At 38.9% G+C, this 23294-nt stretch overlaps 1 protein-coding gene across 1 annotated transcript in view; it reads left to right on the top strand.

Moving 5' to 3' along the window:
• LOC123455047 (vomeronasal type-2 receptor 116-like) overlaps nt 1-18680 on the top strand; it is a 50870-nt gene extending 32190 nt beyond the window's left edge. Inside the window, 3 exon segments of the mRNA XM_045134734.1 lie at nt 5586-5871; nt 6241-7047; nt 17709-18680. Of these exon segments, the coding sequence (XP_044990669.1) occupies nt 5586-5871; nt 6241-7047; nt 17709-18680 (2065 nt within the window).
• Nucleotides 18681-23294: the final 4614 nt, after the last annotated feature.

Genomic DNA, 23294 nt, shown 5'->3' with positions numbered 1-23294 from the left:
TTATGATTGATAGTCCACCTTATTTTATATAAAAATAAAAATCACCAATCATGTCATAGTGATAGTTTGTTAAGAACAACCGTAGACCACTGCTTACTTGTAGTTTTTCATTAGTAATATGTAGAGTGCACATAATTTTTATAAATGTTATTTATTTTGTTGCAATGACAGAAGTCCCAAATGGATTGAAAGAGTGTCAGCAACACACACACACACACACACACAGAGAGACAGAGAGACAATGACGGTGCCAGGTTCTCTGGCTACTACAAATTCCACGTGCATGTGCTTCTTTGTGCACATGACTTTAAATGGGTACAGGGGAATTCAACTCGGGCTGGCAGACTTTGCAAGAAAGCACCATCACTCACTGAGCCAACTCCCTAGTCATAGATACTTGGACATAATCACCTCTCTTTACATTCTCTTTCTCCCTTCAACTGACCCTTTTTTACATTTAAACTAACCACTCTTCTATTTCCATGTCTTTGTGTGTATTTGTGTATGTGACACTCGAGTTTTACTAGAGTTGCTTGCATGAGCACACATGTGGGTTAATATAGGAGCATGGGCAAGTTACCAGTGGGTATATCGGTGAAGAAGTATCACCTTTGTGTACTCAATACACACATATCTCAAGTAACATTTGTTAAACTAAAAAAAGTTCAAATTATAAAAAGTTATTTGAGGGTCCACAGATATAGCTCAGTGAATAAAGCACTCACTGCTGAAGCTCAGGTACATGGCTCTGATCCCCTGACCCTATCTAGTAAGTCAGAAGCTGTGGCAGGCTTCTGTAGTTCGACCACACTGAGGCTGATGCAATATATGAGACAGAGACAAGAGAATATTCTGGAAGCTGAAGGCAACTAGAGGACATAAAGCATTAGCATGAGCAAATATACAATTACACATGCACAAATAATAATGAAAATTTAATCAAAACTCTAAAGTGTAATTTCACAAAAAAAGTTAAAAATAGGGCTGGAGAGATGGTTTAGCTGTTAAGTGCTTGACTGTGAAGCCTGAGGACACCAGTTCGAGGCTCGATTCTCCAGGATCCACATTAGCCTGATGCGCAAGGGGGCACACACGTTTGAAGTTTGGTTTGCAGTGGCTGGATGCCCTGGTCTACCCATTCTCTCTCTCTATCTGCCTCTTTCTCTCTCTCTCTGTCACTCTCAAATAAGTAAAAATAAAAAAAAAAAAATTTTAAGTTAGAAGTATATAGCAAAATAAGTGAGAAGCAAAGCCATCAATAATCAGCATTTCTTAGCCTTTCAGGAAAAGATTAAATTTAGACATGGAAATTGTTAAAATTCATTTGTTGTTTTTCTGAAGCAAACATATGAATATGATATATGTCAATGTGAACACTTAAAATTTCATAAATTTAAGCATTTGTCTACTAAAACATAATACTTGAGATAATCAGTTTAAGAAGAGGAAAGGTTTTGTTGGCCTCAGAGCCTGGGAGATTTCAACCCACAATTTGAGGTTTTGGTATCTAGTGCTTTTGTGAATGTAGAAAACCAGAGGATCATAGGGAAGTAGTGTAACAAAACACTATAGGGATGTAACCAGAAAATGATGGAAACATTGAGACTCCACAATGTATGTTGGGAGGTCACTGCCTGCATGTGAAATTTCCCCCAGTGCATCACTTCAGTACCTCACAAGATTCCAGCATGTGACAAACATACTATCCAATCGCTCTTAGAATATGACACAGTTAAACTACAGCCCTAATTTAATGTTCACAAATTATATCAAAGAAGCTACAATGTTCATTCACCAAACAAGTATTATAAAAAGTATAATAAAGTATTATTGAAGCTACCACGAGAGAGATTCATATTGCTTAGGTACTGAAATTCTTATGGGTAAATTCATCAGATGAACAGGAACATAAAACATAATTTCTTGAATTGCATATAAAATTCCCATTAAATATACAAATGAAATAGCTAGGTGTAACTAATAATTGTTCATATAACTGATTGCCTTTAAAATTACATCACTGTACTGGTTAAAGATGTAACAATCAAAGCCTAGAGATGCAATGGCAGAAATATATGCAAACCATTTATATATCTGATCTGGGAGAAAATACCTGTGGAGTGGCTATGCTGAAGTATAAACAAAAGGAAGAGTGTGACCTTGTAACCATTTAAGACAGGAGCAAATAACACGTGATTGAGTCTGAGATAGTTTATATCACAGACCCAAACCTAAAAAAATGTTGAAAAACAGCAGGTAAAATATTTTGGAAAAAAAAAAAGCAGCAAATCTGGTTCTTAAATAGATCAATGATTACCCTAAATACTCCCATAAAATTCTCAAAACAGCCAAAGTTTACCATATTGCCATGATATTTATAATGGAAATAGAAATAAATATAACAATTTATTAAAAATTTATTTATTTATTTATTTAATTGAGTACAACAGACAGAGAAAAAGAGTTAAAGAGAATGGCCAAAGCAGGGCCTAGAGTCAGTGCAAATGAACTCCAGAAGAATGCACCAACTTTTGCATCTGGCTAACGTGGGTCCTAGGGAATTGAGCCTTGAACCAGGATCCTTAGGCTTCACAGGCAAGTGTCTAACTATTATGCCATCTCTCCAGGCCACATCACAAATATTTATACAGTAATCATTAATTTGGTCCTGATTTTCCTGTAGTTTGCTATTAAGAAAACACAATCAACATGGTAGCTGGCATGCCAATATTTTGCCATGTTTCTCAAGAATGATAACTCCAGGATCAATCCATTGACAAACTAATTATCTGCTCAGAACAATGTTCATGTTTATTATTAAAATAATAAAGAATCCCCTAGACCATCATATGGTAAAGATGTAATAATCTCCTAAATGATTATCAGAATGGTAGCATTTACCATCTCATTGCTGGGACAAAACAGGAACTGGAACAAGCTTATGAAAGGAAAGTGTTTATTTTGGCACAAAGTTTTTTTACAGGAAGTTTCAGTATGGTAGAGAAGCATATTTAGTATTGATAGCCAGGTATCACATCAGCTGGGAGGAAGCAAGAGTGATGCAGCTAATACAAGCAAGAGAGGCTGGATGATAAATACCATGGCCCACCCAAGCCACACACCTCCTCTGGCAAGACTGTCTCCTGAAGGCCATGCCAGCAGGACATTAAGTGTTAGGCAGAGTCACAAAAACTTGAGGCAATGAGGGCCACTCCACATTCAAACCAGCACATTCGGCCACTTGCCCCATAGACTCATGGCCATCTCGTGACTCCAAATGCATTCAGTCCAACATTAAGAGTCCTTATAGTTTTTACAAATGCAACACTGTTCAAAAGTCCAAAGTCTCATCAGGGACACAAGACCATATCTTAACTGTGAACACAGTAAAATCAAAACAAAAGTCACTCAGGCCTTCAGCACATCATGGCACCAAGGAAACATTCCCATTCACAAAAAAAAAAAAAAAAAAGAAAGAAAAGAAAAGGAGGGAAGAGTAAGTAAAGACTGGACCAATGCTAGATCACAAATAAGTGTAGATGGACTGGAGAGATGGCTTAGCAGCTAAGGATCTTGCCTTCACAGCCTAAGGACCCATGTTCAGCTCTCCCCATCCCTCATAGGCCAGATGTACAAAGGTGAGGCAAGTGCAAGGTCTTATATGCCCACTAGGTGGCAAAAGCATCTAGAGTTTGATTGCTATGGCAGACGCTCTAGTGTGACAAGTCTCTCTCTCTCTCTCTCTCTCTCTCTCTCTCTCTCTCTCTCTCTCTCTCAAATGAAAAAAAATGCTTAAAAAATAAGCATAGAACTGGGTAGGGATGGATTAGAGGTTCAGGAATTTGCCTACAAAGACAAGGACCCAAGTTTGATTCCCCAGAACCGATTTAAGCTAGATACACAGGGTATGCATGCATCTGGAGTTCATTTGCATTGGCTAGAGGCACTGACATGCCCATTCTCTCTCTCTCTCTCTCTCTCTCTCTCTCTCTCTCTCTCTCTCTCTCTCTCTCTCTCCCTCTTTCTCTGTCAAATATATATATTTGGCATATATATGTATATATGGCATTAACATCTAAATTTTCCTCTCTGTCATCAGAGTCATAAGATGAAATCCTCAGGGCTCCGAAATACTTCAGTGTCTATGTCCCTCCAGCTCTGTTGCTTGTAGCCAGGATAGGGTCTTCTTAAGCAAGAAGATTCCTTTGTTGTTGCCTGGCATCTTCAAAATTATGTAGTATCAACTGTAACCCATATCATGGGCTCAGGGGTCTCCCTACAGGGTCCTTTATCTTTCCTCATATTTTCTACCCTCTATGACTTCTGAAATAATGGTATAAATTAATGCCGCAAACTTTTGGCATCCTAATGCTTCCAAAACCACTACCAGTTAAGGAATACCAGCAAAGTTGTCAATTCAATATGATTTTGAAGAACATTCATCTCCTTCAGGATTCTTCCTTCCCTTCTTCCTTTGAAATGAACCAGCACTTCTCCTACTATCAAGATGAGAACAGCTTCCATATCCTCAATGATGTTAACCTTTTAAAAATATTTCAGCTAAAGGAGCCTAAAACAGCCCACACAATCATCTATACCAAACTCTATATCCTTCATATCCTTCCACTCTGTAATTTCCTCCATCAAACAATTGTCCATTACTCTTAAATTCCATGTTGCCCAAATTTCTTGCCCATGTGTAGACTTCAGCCAGCCTCTCTACCATAATATCACACAAACTGCTTCTAGCCAATTTCCCAAAAACATTCTCTTTTCACTCTGAAACCTCAAATGGCAAGCCTTTCCAGTTCTCACCTCAATCTGCATTTAGGTTTTTCAAACACTTACTAGAATAGTATACCAAGCAATGCTTCTAGCATTGCTTGTCTAGTCCAAGTTACATATGCTTCCACCTTCCTCCAGAAAACCAGATCTAAAAGGCAAGAACCAGGTAGTCAGGATTATTTCACCAAAATCACTGCAATTCTCATTACCAATTTTAGTAGCAGTTAACTTCTCCTTGCTGGGACAAAATGCTTGACAGGAAGTAGACTAGGAGAGTAAAGTGTTTACTTCAGCTCCCTGGAACTTAAGAGAAATTATAAGGGGAACTTTCATAACAGTGTGGGCACATACCAAGAATAGACAGCATGAACTCACATCTTTCGACCTCAGCTGAAAGAAACAGCAAGAGTAAGCTAGCATGTAATGTCAAGGGAGTGGACTATAAAAGCCAGACCCACCCATGGTGACACACCTCCTCCAGCAAAGCTCCACCTGCCAATCGTTTCACTATCTAGGCATTGTGTCTAAGACTTAATCATAAACACATGGGGTACAGAGAACATTTCACATTCACACCACCACAACAATGAGAATAAACTTATTTACAATTGTTTTACTCTTATGAGTTTTCAAGTACTAGCTTCTAATGATGTCATGTCCCCCAATCCTCATAATAGAAGGAGCATATTCAACAAGAGAAGTTCAGGGAAAATGTCATTTGCTACATAATGTTCAGTGTGCTTGATATGAAGCTTATGAATGACACCTCATCCATGATGATGATTGCGCTCCCCTTTCAGATTGCCAATCAGAAGGTTCCAGCATGTGCTGGCATTGATTTTTGCCTTGGAAGATATTAACCATAACTCCCAGCTACTACACAATGTGTCATTGCAATTGCATCCCATTTCTAAGATTTGTCAGAGTTTTTCTGTATTTGGTATTTAAGATGAAATTCCAAATCTCACGAAGGATGCTCCGAACTATATGTGTGAGCAGAAACTATGTCAGATAGCACTTACAGGACACTCATGGGCAGGATCTGCCAGACTAGGACCGCTCATGCAGCTCTATGTAAGGCCACAGGTGAGTCTGAGTCTACAGAGGGAGTTGAAACTCAGTCTCTAGTGGCATTGTATGGTAACTGGACAAGTGGTTTATTCCTATGTTGATCATGATTTTAACTGAACTGGTAAACACTCAGATTTGGTGGATTATTAACTTTTACTTGCTTCAAATAGAAAAGAAGAACAATGTAAGAGAAAATGAGATATATTAGAGGACGCACTGGTCAGCAATTTCCTATCAGGGTCTGGGACATAAGATATGACTATGGTAATAGCATGAACAAGATTTTCTTCCATTTTCTGCTGGTTTAAAAGGTCAGTCAGAAGTTACCTTGTACCTGACAAAATCCTTCTCCTTTTGTAGATTCCAATGTTCTGTTTTCTTTAGATTTCCTACGGACCATTTCATCCTACACTAAGTGACCGGGAGAAGTTTCCTTATCTTTATCAGGTGGCCCCCAAGGATACAAACCTGCCCCTTGCCATGGTCTCCTTGATGCTTCATTTCAGCTGGACATGGGTGGAGCTGTTCATCTCAGATGATGACCAAGGCTTTCAATTTCTCTCTAATCTGAGAGTAGAAATGCAAAGATATGGCATCTGTTTAGCATATGTAAATATGATCCCTGTAAACACAGATATATTATTGACAGCTCTTATAAATTTGCGTTATCCAATCTTCACATCATTGGCAAATGCTGTTGTCATTTATGGTAACATTAACCCTATTATGGAAATGAGCTTTAGAAAATGGGAATGTTTAGGAATATGGAGAATCTGGGTCACCACCTCACAGTGGGATCTCCTCCCATGTGAGGGAGATTTCATCCCTTATCCATTCCGTTGGTCTTTCACTTTCGTACACCACCATGGTGAGATTTCTAGTTTAAAAACTTTTATCCGGACAATGAACTTTTCCAAATATACAGAAAACTTTAATTCTCTAAGAACAAGGTGGATGGGTTTTAATTGTTCTCTCTCCAAATCATACTATGAAACACTGAACAACTATTCTTCCAACCCTTCACTGGAGTGGTTTTCAAAGCACAGCTTTGACATGGACATGGATGAAGAGTTTTACAACATCTACAATGCTGTGTATGCTATGGCCCATGCCCTCCATGAAATGATTCTTCAACAAGTAGATTCTCAGAGGATAGGAAATGAGTTTATGAAATATGGTTCATGCACTCAGGTATAGTGTCTTAAAATCAGTGGTACTTACTTTCAACAAATGTGTCATCCTCAATGTTGACAAGACATGCTCACGCCTATTCCTCTAGGATTCTTTGTTTCAGTTACAAGACTTTCTGTACTTTGTCACGTCCAAGCAAGTAAAACTCTATGCGTCTATACATCATGAAAAAGACTATGACTGAGGTTTGCTAACAGACATCTCCTCTAGGGAAGCTAAGACAGAAATATTACTGTGGGTTGAGGCAAGGCTAGGCTACAAAGGATGAGTTCCAGTTCACACTTGGCTAGTGAGAAACACTGCCCCAAAATTAAAAATAAATAAGTAAATAAATTTAATGTAAATCAAGGAAACTTTTAGTGACTTTCAATGATTTTGGAGAAAGATGACCTCCATATAATGCTTAAGTTTGGTGGTGTTGACCTGTAATTCAGTATGTTGTCTCAGGGTAGCCACAACACGTAGTGATCCATGTCATGGGTTTAAAGGCATACATTACCAGGTCTGGCAACTTTTTCTTTACTTGAAATATAAACACAGATTTTACCATATAAACTATAAATGAAGAGCTAGTAAAGCCATGTATAGGAAATTGAAGTGGCAGCAGAGAGGTAGAAGAGTTCCAGAGCATCCAGAGCCTGCACAGGCGGGAAAAGTGGCTCCGGCAGCTCCGCCAACCGCCGCAGCCGCGGCGCACCAGAAAGCTGCCAGACTTGGCTCCAGCCGCAGGAGAAGCCAGGTGCGGGCACTTCCCCTCACACCGCGTTCTCCACAACTCGGGAAACATCAGGGGAGAGTGGCAGCGAGCAGTGGAGGAGCAGACCGCAAGGTAGACGAACACGTGGAGCAGCGAGAGAACCAGAGCAGCTGCGGCTCCCTCCCCTCCCCCACCACCTGAGCCCAGCTCCAGCGAACAGAGCAGCAGCCCAGGGCTCGGCCACGCCAACTTGGGCCGACAGCGGGACCCAAGCAGGAGCAGAGTTCGGCAGCAACATCAGCAGCTCCAGCACCGGTAACAGCAGCCCCAGCAGCAGCAGACCCAGGAGTGGCAGCAGCGGAAGACTCGGCAGCAGCAGCTTCGGGGGGAACAGCGACAGTGGACACAGCAGCAGCAGCTTCAGCAGCAGTGGTGGCTCCAGCAGTTGCAGCTACAGCAGCAGCAGAGGCAGCAGGATTGGTGGGTCCAGCAGCAACACCTTCAGCAGCAGTGGCTACACCCAGCAGGGGCAACTTGAGCAGCAGCAGTTCCAGCAGCAGGGGTGCTGATCTGCAGGGCCACACTTGCCAGGCTCGGTTGGCCCCGCAGGAAAAGCAAGTACCCAGCTCCAGAAATCAGAACAGCAGCCCGACGACCCAGGCAGCAACTTGACTGAGACCAAAATCATCCAAGGTAACTGGGATTGCACCAGGGAAGGGTCTCACTTGGTCACAAGCTGACTTGGATCCCTCAATAAACCAGAGATCTTAGCCTTTTTGTTGATAGAGGATCTGGTCATTATAATAACTACTCTTGCATACATACTCAGGGCTGTTGTTGATTGAATGTGTACAGTGTTTAGTTAAATTTTAGAATCTACCTGTATTTTATTCCACTTAGCCTGCTTGAATACTCCTATAGCAGGGAAACTCAACCCATAAGAACATCTTTGTAGATACTCTGAGAGTCTTAAGAGCCACACCTAAGACCTTAAGGTCCTACCCTGAAAATAGATTACATCAAATCAGTTGATACAGCTAAGAATACACAGCTAGCTAGAAAATCCAAGCATTAACTTAATCCAAGATGCAAAAAATATATACATTATAACACAAGAAACACTAAAGAGCAAGACGATATAAATCCACCTAAAAGTATTAATGCATCAGAAATGTCCTCCAGTGAGAAAGAGTTAGAGGAAATGCCTGAGAAAGAGTTCAAAAGAATGATTATGAATATGTTCAAAGAAGTCAAAGAACACATGAAAACAATCAAAGAAGAAATCAAAGAGGAAATCAAAGGAATCAAAGAAGATGCAGGACACCAATTTAATGAAATAAAGAAGGCAATACAAGACATAAATAAGTAAATAGAAATAATAAAGAAAAACCAGTCAGAATTACTAGCAATGAAGAACAAAGTTAATGAAATAAAAAACTCTGTAGAAAACCTCACCAGTAGGATGGATGAGGGAGAGGACAGAATATCTAAGCTAGAAGACCAGATGGCAGACCTAATACAGTCCAACAAAGAGAAAGACAAACTTATAGAAAAGTATGAGTGGGAATTTCAAGATATTCGGGACACTATGAAAAGATCCAATATAAGAATTCAGGGCATAGTAGAAGGAGAAGAACTCCAATCCAAAGGGATAGTAGGCGTCTTCAACAAAATCATAGAAGAAAATTTCCTCCAAATTGGGAAAGAGGTGCCAATGCAGATAGAGGAAGCCTTTAGAACCCCAACCAGACTAAACCGAGAAAGAACCTCTCCTCGGCATATTATAATCAAACTTCCAAACACACACACCAAAGAAAAAATATTGAAAGCAGCTAGAGAGAAAAATCAAGTTACCTACAAAAGCAAGCCCATCAGGATTACAGCAGATTATTCAACACAAACTTTTAAAGCCAGAAGGGCTTGGAGTGATATATTCCAAGTTCTGAAAGATAACAACTGTAAACCAAGGTTACTTTATCCTTCAAAGTTATCCATTCAAATACATGGAGAAATAAAGGCATTCCATGACAAAAGCAGGTTAAAGGAGTATTTGAAGACAAAACCAGCTCTACAGAAAATACTTGATAGAATCCTCCATGCTGAAGAAAAGGAAAAACACACATATAAGGAACCTAGAAAAAACAAGCAATACTCAAATACTAGTTAACAGAAGAGAGTACAGGTAGAACCAGAAACACACACACACAAAAAATGGCAAACATAAATACACACCTTTCAATAATATCTCTTAATATCAACGGCCTCAATGCCCCAACGAAAAGACATAGATTTGCAGACTGGGTTAAAAAGCAGGATCCTACAATTTGTTGTCTCCAAGAAACTCACCTTTCTACAAAGGATAGACATTATCTTAGGGTGAAAGGATGGAAGACGGTGTTTCAAGCAAATGGGCCTAGAAAACAAGCAGGGGTGGCTATCCTAATATCAGACAGGGTAGACTTTAGTCTGACGTAAGTCAAAAAAGATAAGGAAGGTCACGTTATATTGATTAAGGGCACATTCCAACAGGAGGACATTACAATCCTAAACATATATGCACCTAACATGGGGGCTCCCAAATTCGTCAAACAAACACTATTAGAACTAAGGTCACAGATAACATGAAACACAGTGGTAGTGGGTGACTTTAACACCCCACTATCATCAATTGACAGATCATCCCGGGAAAAAATGAACAGAGAGGCATCTGGACTAAATGAGGTCATAGAAGGAATGGACTTAACAGATATACACAGGACATTTCATCCAAAGGCTGCAGAATATACATTTTTTTCAGCAGCACGTGGAACATTCTCTAAAATAGACCATATATTAGGACACAAAGCAAATCTTAACAAATTCAGGAAAATTGAAATAATTCCTTGCATTCTATCTGACCACAATGGAATTAAACTACAAATCAGTAGCAGAAAGGCTATAGAGCATACACAAAATCATGGAAACTAAACAATACACTACTAAATGATGAATGGGTCAATGAAGAAATCAAAAAGGAAATCAAAAAATTTATAGAGTCAAATGATAATGAGAACACAACAAACCAAAATCTCTGGGACACAATGAAGGCAGTTCTAAGAGGTAAATTTATAGCCTTAAGTGCCTATATTAAGAAATTAGAAAGGTCGCAAGTAAACGACCTAATGCTTCGCCTTAAAGCCTTGGAAAAAGAAGAACCAGGCAAACCAAAAATCAGTAGATGGGAAGAAATAATAAAGATTAGGGCAGAAATTAATGAAATAGAAACAAAAAGAACAATCCAAAGAATTAATGAAACAAAGAGTTGGTTCTTTGAAAGGATAAACAAGATTGATAAACCCTTAGCAAATCTGACCAAAAGAAAGAGAGAAGAGACACAAATTAATAAAATCAGAGATGAACAAGGTAACATCACAACAGATTCCAGAGAAATTCAAAAAATCATAGGGACATACTATAAAAGCATATACTCTACAAAGTATGAAAATATGAAAGAAATGGATGAATTCCTTGATCTATATGACCTACCAAAATTAAATCAAAATGAGATTAATCACTTAAATAGACCTATAATAAACATGGAGATCCGAACAGTTATCAATAATCTCCCAACTAAAAAAAGCCCAGGCCCAGATGGATTCACTGCTGGATTTTACCAGACTTTTAAGGAAGAGCTAACACCATTGCTTCTTAAGCTTTTCCATGAAATAGAAAAAGAAGGAATTCTACCAAACTCCTTCTATGAGGCCAGCATCACCCTGATACCAAAACCAGGCAAAGATAGAACAAAAAAAGAAAATTACAGACCAATCTCCCTCATGAACATAGATGCAAAAATTCTCAACAAAATATTGGCAAACAGAATATAAGAGTATATCAAAAAGATCATTCACCCTGAACAAGTAGGCTTTATCCCAGAGATGCAGGGATGGTTCAACATACGCAAATCTATAAATGTAATACATTACATAAACGGGTTGAAGGTCAAAAATCACATGATCATCTCATTAGACACAGAGAAAGCATTTAACAAAATCCAACATCCCTTCATGATAAAAGTCCTACAGAGACTGGGAATAGAAGGAACATATCACAATATAATAAAGGCTATTTATGACAAGCCTACAGCCAACATATTACTAAATGGGGAAAAACTGGAAGCTTTTCCACTAAAATCAGGAACAAGACAAGGGTGTCCACTGTCCCCACTTTTATTTAATATAGTTTTGGAAGTCTTAGCCATAGCAATAAGGCAAGAGACACACATAAAAGGGATACAGATTGGGAAGGAAGAAATCAAGTTATCATTATTTGCAGATGACATGATTCTATACATAAAGGACCCTAAAGACTCTACTAGCAAGCTGTTAGAGCTGATCAAAACCTACAGCAATGTAGCAGGATACAAAATAAATACACAGAAATCAGTAGCCTTCATATATGCTAACAACAAACACACAGAGGATGAAATCAGAGAATAACTCCCATTCACAAATGCATCAAAAAAAAATAAAGTACCTTGGAATAAACCTAACCAAGGAAGTAAAGAATCTATACAATGAGAACTTTAAAACACTCAAGCGAGAAATTGCAGAAGACACTAGAAAGTGGAGAAACATCCCTTGTTCCTGGATTGGAAGAATCAATATCGTGAAAATGGCAATCTTACCTAAAGCAATCTACACATTTAATGCAATCCCTATCAAAATTCCAAAGGCTTTCTTCATGGAAATAGAAAAAAACAATCCAAAAATTCATTTGGAATCACAAAAAACCTCGAATATCTAAAATAATACTGAGCAACAAAAAAGAGGCTGGTGGTATCACCATACCTGATGTTAACCTATACTACAGAGCCATAGTAACAAAAACAGCATGGTACTGGCACAAAAACAGACATGTAGATCAGTGGAACAGAATAGAGGACCCAGATGTAAGCCCAAGTAGCTATAGCCACCTGATATTCGATAAAAATGCCAAAAATACTCATTGGAGAAGAGACAGCCTCTTCAGCAAATGGTGTTTTGAAAACTGGATATATATCTGCAGAAGGATGAAAATTGATTCTTCTCTCTCGCCATGCACAAGAATTAAGTCCAAATGGATTAAAGACATTAACATCAGACGGGAAATTCTGAAACTGCTAGAGGAAAAAGTAGGGGAAACCCTTCAACATATTGGTCTTGGCAAAGACTTTCTGAATACAACCCCAATTGCTCAGGCAATAAAACCACAGATTAACCACTGGGACCTAATGAAATTACAAAGATTTTGCACCGCAAAGGACACAGTGAAAAAAGCAAAGAGGCAACCTACAGAATGGGAAAAAATCTTCGCCAGCTATATATCTGATAAAGGATTAATATCTAGGATATACAAAGAACTCAAAAAGTTAAATAATAAGGAATCAAACAAGCCAATCAAAAAATGGGCTATGGAGCTAAATAGAGAGTTCTCAAAGGAAGAAATACGAATGGCATATAAGCATCTAAAAATATCTTCTACATCACTAGCCATCAGGGAAATGCAGATTAAAACTACATTGAGATTCCATCTCACTCCTGTCAGATTGGCCACCATCATGAAAACAAATGATCATAAATGTTGGTGGGGATGTGGAAAAAAAGGAACCCTTCTGCACTGCTGGTGAGAATGCAATCTGGTCCAGCCATTGTGGAAAACAGTGTAGAGGTTCCTAAAACAGCTAGTGATTGATCTACCATATGACCCAGCTATAGCACTCCTAGGCATATATCCAAAGGACTCATCTCATTTCCTTAGAAGTACGTGCTCAACCATGTTTATTGCTGCTCCATTTATAATAGCTGGGAAATGGAACCAGCCTAGATGTCCCTCAACAGATGAGTGGATAATGAAGATGTGGCACATTTATACAATGGAGTTCTACTCAGCGGTAAAGAAAAATGAAGTTATGAAATTTGCAGAAAAATGGATGGACCTGGAAAGTATTATACTAAGTGAGGTAACCCAGGCCCAGAAAGCCAAGCGCCACATGTTCTCTCTCATATGTGGATCCTAGCTACAGATGATTGGGCTTCTGCGTGAGAATGAAAATACTTAGTAGCAGAGGCCAGTAAGTTAAAAAGGAGACATAAAGGGTAGAGAAAGCAAGGGAAGAGGATACTTAATAGGTTGATATTGTACATATGTAATTACAATGAATGTAATGGGGAGGTAATATGATGGAGAATGGAATTTCAAATGGGAAAGTGTGGGGGTGGGGAGGGAGGGAATTACCATGGGATATATTTTATAATCATGGAAAATGTTAATAAAAATTTTTAAAAAAAATTGAGGGGGGGGGAAGCCTCTACACATTAGTAAAATTCCTTTGAAATATTAAAAAAAAAAAGAATAAAATCAGCAAGGCCTCATGGTATGTTCCTATAATCCCAGCACTTGGGAGGCAGAGGTAGGAGGATCTCTGCATGTTTGAGGCCACCCTGAGATTACATAGTGAATTCCAGGTCGGCCTGAGCTACAGGGAAAACATACTTTGAAAAAAACAAAAAAGAAAAGAATCTCTTCTGTCTTACTAATCACTGAATTTATGTATCAATATTGCCCCTTAAAATATGTACACCCTATTACTCAACTCATCGTTGTAAAAAAACTTTCCTATGTACTTCTGTTTGAAAGTCTATGTAAGATTTCCCTTAAATATGCATTATTTTACGCTTGAGATTTGTACAGAAATAACCTGAAATGTACAAACCCTGGATTTGCTACACAGTGAGAAGTTCTTTTGTTTAATTTTTAGTTTTGGAAATTCAGGAGCAAACAGAACTTTTACCATGGCATAATCTAAAAGTGAGAAAAAGAAATGGGAGAAGGTAGAATTGTCTGACATACTACTGTGTATAGTTCAGAATCTTTTTTTTTAAGTAGTATCTGTACATTTCTTGAAAATTTTGAATTTCCTTTTCCAATGAGCATTTTGCAGTGAACTTCTCTTATATATAGCAAACAATGTGTAAGAGTACAAAAGTATGTGAGAGTTGTGTAAAACTTCAGTATTGCTCCGGTACAGAACATTAAAATCTTTGAAAGAAAAAACAAAACTGGAAGGTTTCCATTGAATGTTATTTATATATACCTTGTGGATGAGACCTATATAATTTTATATACTTTTAAAAGGATAAATTATTGAATTACTAAAAAAATACATACTTTATTATTTCAATCCATTGCTTTTGTCATTGTTGTTGTTAATGTTGTGTGTGTATCAAAGTTTTATTAGGTAAAAAGAAAGAAGAAGAAAGCTTCATCCCAGAATTCAAGATCTCAAGATGCAGCTTTGATCTGTTAGGAGTGTCAACTTTTATTGGAAATAACCACATGATGTTTATAGTTTAAAAATGAACAAAAAAGGATTGTGACTTAAATCACAGAATCACATTCTGTTAAACAAGTGAGAACTATTACAAGAAGTCGCAAGGTTACATATATCACATAGGAGGAACTTAGGAAAGAAACAGTCTAGGCTTTGTAATCACAAAGATATTTAGAAACAAAGAGATATAGGAAGGTCATGGTGCACTGCACAGAGAGATAATCTCATCCCTTAACTAACAGTAAACACCTGCATTGCACAGAGGGATCATCCCATTCCTTTCACATTCCATTCTCCATTTCCCCCTCTGATATGACACTAACTTAAATCCTTGATTTGTGAAGAACAGTGTCTAGGGTATTTTCATCTAGGGGGTGTATTGTGTCCACAATACCATGAGTTTAATGGAATTTATTCTATTCTTTACATATCTACTTAGAGCATTAATAATGCAGGCTCCTATGGGAAGGCCTAAGAGCAGCAGTATCAGGGGGCCAGCAATAGAAGAGACAAGGGAAGTTAGCCATGGAGACCAATGAAACATAGACTGAAACCAATTACTAGTGTCTTGTCTCTGAAGTTCTTTTTCTTTGATACTTTTCTCTAACTAAAGCCATTGTATTTTGGATTTATTCCTAACTGATTGGTATAAAATCAATAAGTTTTATCTAAAGCCACACATAGACCCCCTTGTTTCATAAAAAGTAAGTCTGATGCTCTTCTATTTTGTCCCCTCTACATTCACAGCCATTGGAGTGGTTTGGATGACATTGTGGGGGCCCTTCCAATGTCCCCATATGGTGTCTCTTGATTTAAACTCTGTCACCAAGCTGAAAGGGATGGGGGCTAACAGAGTGAGTCTGAAAAACAGCCTTGATTGCTGGAACAATGATTCTTGGACTCTTTGTAAGATTTGGATAGAAAGAAGCATTTCATTAGTAAAGTTAGTTATCTGTTCAAGACCCATATGGGGCAGGATTTGGGGGGAGGGGTTCCATACATAATTTTAAATGGAGTAATTCATTTTACATAAGAGGTACACCTGGCCCTCCACAAGGCAAAGGGAAGGAGTACCACCCATCCTTCATCAGTCTCTAGGATTAACTTTTTCTACCTGTCTGGAACTTTGGGGATGATAGGCACAATGTAATTGCCAATTAATCTCCAATGTCTTGGTCAAAGGCAGGCCCTCTATCTGATCTAATCTGGAGGCACAACCCATAGCAGGGAATTATCACCTCTAACAATTCCTTAGTCACACTTTGACTAGGTTTCAGGCATGGTCAGGAAAGCTGCCACCATCCTGAAAAGGTATCATTATAAACAAGTAAATATTTATATCCATATTGATCAGGCTTTACCTTAGTGTAATCAACTACCCATTATCTACCTGGCTATGTCCCCTGATCTCTCACCTCCATTGGTGGTACCTTACCAGAGGAGGCATTTGTCTGTTGGCAGGTCTCACAGTGGGTGGTGATGTATAGTCCAATTCCTCAGCTCCAGACAAAGTAATGATGCCTGTCTCAAGAATAAGGAGAACAACAATTGAAAAGGCTACCCAGTGCTGAATTCTAGTCTCCAAATTCCCACTCACCCAGGTCCATGCACACACAGAAAGAAACATGTAAAACACAAAGCTATTTGTACGTGCGTGTGCACACATGCACCCACACCACAAATACACACACATTTACACACATAAAAGAAATAAAGGTATTTTCTTCATTGTACATATTCAATATAAAAAATTATTCTTCAAGTTTATCTAATGAGCAAATATATTTAAAATTAAATATTCACATATGTCATAACAAAACCTATCTCACAGGAGTGAAAACTTCTTCCTTTTCTCATTACACACCATCAATTCCTTGGTAATTTGTTAATTGATATTTCTCATCCTGCTTTCTCAATAGGTCCTGAATAAATTACTAAGACAAAAGATTACATAGGAGGTAAAATTCAATAAAATGCATATATGCTAACCATGTCCTCTCAAAATTAAGTTGCAAAAGCCTGCTCCAAGGTGATGGTATACAGCTTTTGATGATAATTATATCCTGGTGTCCACTTTTAATCATAAGTTACTATCACTTAACCAAATAATAGGGGAAGATTTGAATTTCCCTACTGTGAGTAACCACCACAGAGCTCCACCTAGATTCAGATAGTAGAATGTACTAGCTCTCACACTAAGTTGGAATGCACAGTCGGAATAATTACATATATTACTTTTACAAATTATGAATTGCCAAGTTTAAGTTTTTTCCAAGTTTTTTCTGAGGCAAGAATTCACTTTAGCCAAGACTGACATGGAACTCACTTTGTAACTGAAGGCTGGTCTCAAGCTCTCAGTGGTCTTCCAACCTCTGCATTCCAAGTGAGTGATATAAGGTGTGAGGCACCACACCAAGCAATTAAGACTTTTATTATGAATCTGATAAGGAGTATTAAGATAAATGAACTACTTTGCATATGTGAGATAAGTGAAAGTAATAATGGTTCCTAGGTGTCCTTCACCATACATGTGAGAACAATTAATTTTGAGTCATTTCTTCAGGATAATCCACTTATTTTTCTGTCAATGCCAACATAGAAGGAACGTGGTAGACACACTTATGTGAGACATCTCATGAAAAAGGGAGCTGTACTGATGAGTCTTTGCTCTCTACCTCAGACACGGAGCAGTGTGTGAAGTGTCCAGGTGACTAGTACACCAATGTACAGCAAACCAACTGCCTGCAGAAATCTGTGAGCTACTTGTCTTATGAAGACCCCTTGGGGATGACTCTTGTGTGCTGGGCACTAGGCTTCTCTGTACTCACAGTTCTTGTTCTTGGGGTGTTTTGGAAGCACCAAGACACTCACATCGTGAAAGCCAATAACCACACCCTCAGCTACGTCCTGCTCATCTCCCTCAACTGCTGTTTTCTCTGCTCCTTGCTCTTCATTGGACGTCCCAACACTGTTACCTGCATCCTGCAGCAGATCACATTTGGAGTTCTCTTCACTGTTGCTGTTTCCACTGTCTTGGCCAAAACAGTTACTGTGGTCCTCGCCTTCAAGGTCACCACTCCAGGAAGAAGGATGAGGGGGCTGCTGGTATCAGGGGCACCTAACTTCATCAGTCCCACCTGCACCCTGGTCCAAATTACTCTCTGTGCAGTGTGGCTAGGAACATCTCCTCCCTTTATTGACACAGATGCACACTCTGAATATGAACACATCATCATGGTCTGCAGCAAGGGCTCAGTCACTGGCTTCTACTGTGTCCTGGGATACCTTGGATCTGTAGCCATAGTGAGCTTCACTGTTGCTTTCTTGGCCAGGAACCTGCCTGACACCTTCAATGAAGCCACGTTCCTGACCCTCAGCATGCTGGTGTTCTGTAGTGTGTGGGTCACCTTCCTCCCTGTCTACCAAAGCAGCCATGGAAAATTCATGGTGGCTGTGGAAGTCTTTTCAATCCTGGCCTCCAGTGCTGGGTTATTGGGTTGCATCTTTGTCCCCAAGTGCTACATTATTTTGCTACAACGAGATAGAATTTCTCTTCCCAAGGTCACATACAAAATCAATTCTTGAATCTATATCTTTCCTTACAATTTAAACTAAAGTTGCTCTAGAGACTGAAGACATGATAACATTATTTTTTAATCCCAATTAGTTTTCTGCTCCCCCACACAAGTGAGTTTCATTTGTTCTCAGCGATCGTTATGTATCATATGAGTGGTCTAACATGAATTACTTAGACAAGTCAAATCTTGTATCAGAAAGACAATGATTGATTGAGTTTTAAATAAGAAAATTACACATAGGGACATGACCTATCCATGAACATAAAGTTGGACTCAGTATCACTGGTTACCCATAGGATGATGAATATAATGATACCTATTGAGGAAGAATTTTGTATGACATGACGTGAGGGCTTGGATTCTGCAAATCTTGTTATGGTCTTGTACTTTAGTCAACGAGAAATGTACATTGCTGAAATATTGAAACCATGGAGAAAGGAATTCCTTACATTCCTTATTACATTGATATCATTGCTTACAATTGTTCCTTAATTGGCTGACCATCATAAATAACTTGTGCAGCTATGACACTGTCATGACATAAATCCTTGCATCTTGCTTACATATTTGTTAACATGGGATAGTAATGGTTGTGTTTGTGTGTGTGTGTGTGTGTGTGTGTGTGTGTGTGTGTGCGTGTGTGTGTGTATTATAAATATGCCCCAGTATTAGTGGCTATGATTTTAGGTCACTTGTCTCCCAAGTGTCCTTGGGAGCAGAGAGTGTTGAGGATCAGTCATTAAGAAGTGTGCCTTACTGTGTTGTAGTAACCATCCCTCCCTCAATCTTCATTACCATCTCACCTTGAAGTTTGCACTCACGTGCATTCCCACTGTTATGATAACCTTCATCATGAGTTCAGCATACACAGCACCATGCAACAGACTGAGAAATACTGTTGGGATGCTTTGACTCCCAATCACCTTAATTGCTAAAGTAATGCAAAGTATATTTCAAATGTAAGAATGATGCATGTTTTCAGGGGGCTTGGAGGGTCCTATAACTTTACGAACCTAAATTTGCAGACTTGATCTATTTTTAACAAAGGATTGATAAAATAAACTCAAGCCAGATAAATTATGAAGTATTAAGTTTATTTAGAGAGAAATCACAAATTTGTCTTATTTTAGGGATATTGGGATATAAGAAGAAGGTTAGAGCAGAGTCATTATCACGTGGGAAATAGGAAACACACTTTGGGTGGAAAACACAGCATAGTTTATAATTTAACAAAAATTGGGGTTTTTAAGGAAAGACTAATATTGAGACAAAAAAAATATGTGGAGGGTAGTAGAGCCCTTTTAAGTGAAACTGAGGCTTTCAAAAGACTGCAGTGGAGAATAGAATGCAGAAGCTTATGCAGGGAGACTTAGGAGAAACATACATAGTAAAGTATCTACCTTATGATTCCCCATGGAAGGAAATTAAGAGGGAAAATAGTGGGAAGCTAAGAAAGAAAAACAGAGTGAAAATACCAAAGCAGAGACCAAGAAATTTAGATGAGATATCTTAATGTAGATATACAGTTGTACCCATGATTATCCTAAATTTAGAGATACAGGTAACAGGCCAAGAGTTAGTAAAAGCATCTACAAGGTAGGTCTGGAGACCAGAGGAAAATGAAACGCATAATTAAGGTGACAAATTACACCACAGTAAAAAGTGGAAGCAAAATATTAATAAAAATTGAGGGAAAAAAAGTAGAAGCAAGTGAAAAATACATTCCTCCAGGCCAAGAAACAGTATTGCATTCTCCGGGTTGGGTGGGGGTAGAGGCTCACATTTATTCCACTGGCCTGAGCAAGGAGAGGCAAGCAGAGAGAGAATCCAGAGAGAGTGACAGGAAGAAGACTGAAGCCTTTATACTATAGAAACTGTATTCCTTGTCAGATTCAGGTTTGCATGGAGAAGACCCAGTTGGTTTGTAGATTTGGTGGGAAGACTCCAGGGCCAGTCTACCTGACCCATCTATTTTGGTAGCATGCTGTACTGTGGGCAGCAGGCGGGACACTACAGATCAATCCAATTATACACAAGTTTCTTTTCCTCTAAGAGTTCTATTCTTTTGCTAGAGCAAATTGGCATGTGGGGTGACATCTCCTAATTCACTCTAGGCCCAAATTTCTATTTCTCACAGGTCAGCCAAGCCACATCTGGAACCACTGAGGAACTGGGAAGATAGCAAGAGTACTGCGTCTATGCTGTACCTGATCATCCGTGTCATGGTGTAGGAGACAGACTCTAAGGATACTCAATACCTACCAAAGCAGAGATCCAGAGGCTTTTAAGAACTCATTGCTGAAGTAGACTTAAAACTCAGCCACTATGGCTCAGAGAATTTAATGGAAGGGGGGGTGGAGAGATTGTAAAGAGCCACAGGTTAACACATCATGCTCAGAAGCATTCCATCCAAAATTAACTGACTATTGATTCCAAAATAAATAAACCACAACCCCATGGTGAATACCTTTCAACCCATGGAGGAGCGTCACCAAAAGAATGGGTACAAGGACAAAGCAAAAGAGGGTACCAATACATGATGTATCCATATGAAACATGTTAATAATAATAAAAGAATTGTATAAATCACCTGCCACTGATGATGTTATTTTGAGAAAATATGTACCATCTCTGTGGTGTGTCATGAGAGTTAATGCGTAGACAATGGTCCACGGGGAAAGAACTGATGTCAGTACTAGCCTTAGAGAAATATTACAACCTGGGTTTTAAAATAAGTATTGAAGTAAAATCAAAAAGGTGAATCACCACCTCAACTTCTCACCTTAATATTGCTTCACCATTTCTGCAGGGACTCATTGGCCTTTCAGTATGATGACATATAAGTCACTGCCAAGCCTGTACTGGCTTTAGGAAGCTACATGTATAAATTAAATGTTTTGAGACAATGTCAGTGATAGTGGTGCAAAGATCACTCACTGTAATGTATTAATTGGCCTAGTATTCATGGGACCCTGGTTTAATACCCAGTATCACCAAAATTAAACAAAAAAGAGAGAAAGATTCAAAATTATGCCCTAGATAATTTAAACAATCTGGTAGTCTGAATTCATGTCCCTCAATAAACTCAAATGTTTTATTAATGCTTGTAACATAGATTTCAATCCACACGGCTAGAAGAGGTGCAATGTAGGTGGCTCCTACAATCCAGCTCTAAGGTTTTACTGGGGGCAGACCTGAATTCTTGTCTAAGGTATGCACAATGAGTTCTACTTTGGTTCCCTGTAGTTTACTTGCTGACTTTGCTCTTGTTTTTGGTGGTAATGGTGTTGGTTTTTCTCTTTCACCATTAAGAAACATTCCCTGGATCCTGAAATAAATCACTTCTTCCCATCAACTTCATTTGGTTTGGAGGTTCATCCACCAGAGTGGAGCTGAGTAAAAAAGACATTAATGATATTATGTGAGAGTGCCTCCTTTCTCGGGTGAAACTCAGGATATGTCTTAAATTATGAAGAGAGGAAAATAGAAGAAAGGAGAAAACAGTATTTCATATTTGCTATACTTTGGAGAAAAAGAATTTCAAATAATGCAAAACCACATAAAACCCAGTATTAACCATCTGATCCATCTTTTTAAATTATATTTGTACTCAGTGAATACAGTTAAGTTGGTACCATTGTTAGGCTCATCCATGTCCTACAATTTCTCCCTAACCCCTCCTTGTTGAGGTATATGGGCCATGCATTGTGGGATTAGACCACATTTAGGGTAGGAGAAATGTATCTGCATATCATGACCCAATGAGTGGCTCTAACATTCTTTCCACTCCCTCTTCCACAAAATTGCCCTGAGCCATGTTGGGTTCATTTTTGGTTTGCTTCAGTGATGAGGTGTTGGGGGCCTCTGGGTCTCTGGATCTCTTATTTGGTAGAAATTGATTGTTCTCTGTGGAAATCTCCTTCACCCTTGTGCTGGTACCCAGTTCACCAAGAAACCAGCACCCTTGCTTGTTAAGCCAATTATTCTTAGTCTCAACTGGGGCTCTTTTGAGGTATGATAGTGTGCTTCTCTCCTCACTATCTGCATCTATCTGAAAAAGAGAAGCAGATTCTCCAAAGAAGAGTAAAGTTAGCACCAAACAAATGAGATAACCAATATTTTTTTTATAGAGAATTTAATAGTTGTAGGCACTCTTGTAGCCCACGATTGGTGGTAGCTTAATAATGGAAAGTGTGCTCATGTTTGGATATGGTTCTGAGTTGTTTCCCAGCTCCAGCTATGGGTCCCGTTCCACTGAGGGGATCAGTTAGCCAAATTAAGAGCATTTGGTTTCCCACTATGGCTATGTGTCACTATTGCACTTGTGTGAGCATCATGGCAGGTTATTTGCTGCTAAGTAGGTTAGACCATGAGTTGCTTGGACAGATATTGGTCATTTTCCCCCAGTCGCCCATGTAGCACCTTCTGGCACTAGTCGTGTTGACTCTCTGGGGACTGATTTTCCTCCATCTTCCAGCCATGTCAGTCCATTTTACATGTCAACGACATATGGTGTCTTCAGCAGTAGGGTCTTGCCACTAACCTTTGGTGGGTCATCAAGTACCCTGACAGAAATCTGTCTTTCTCTTAGGAAACCTTGTAGGGCTCTCTGATCAAAAGC

Source organism: Jaculus jaculus, chromosome 15, assembly GCF_020740685.1.
Source record: "Jaculus jaculus isolate mJacJac1 chromosome 15, mJacJac1.mat.Y.cur, whole genome shotgun sequence".
NCBI classification, from domain to species: Eukaryota; Metazoa; Chordata; class Mammalia; order Rodentia; family Dipodidae; genus Jaculus; species Jaculus jaculus.
Note: the sequence above shows the minus strand (reverse complement) of the source record. Positions and strands in the feature narration are given on the sequence as shown.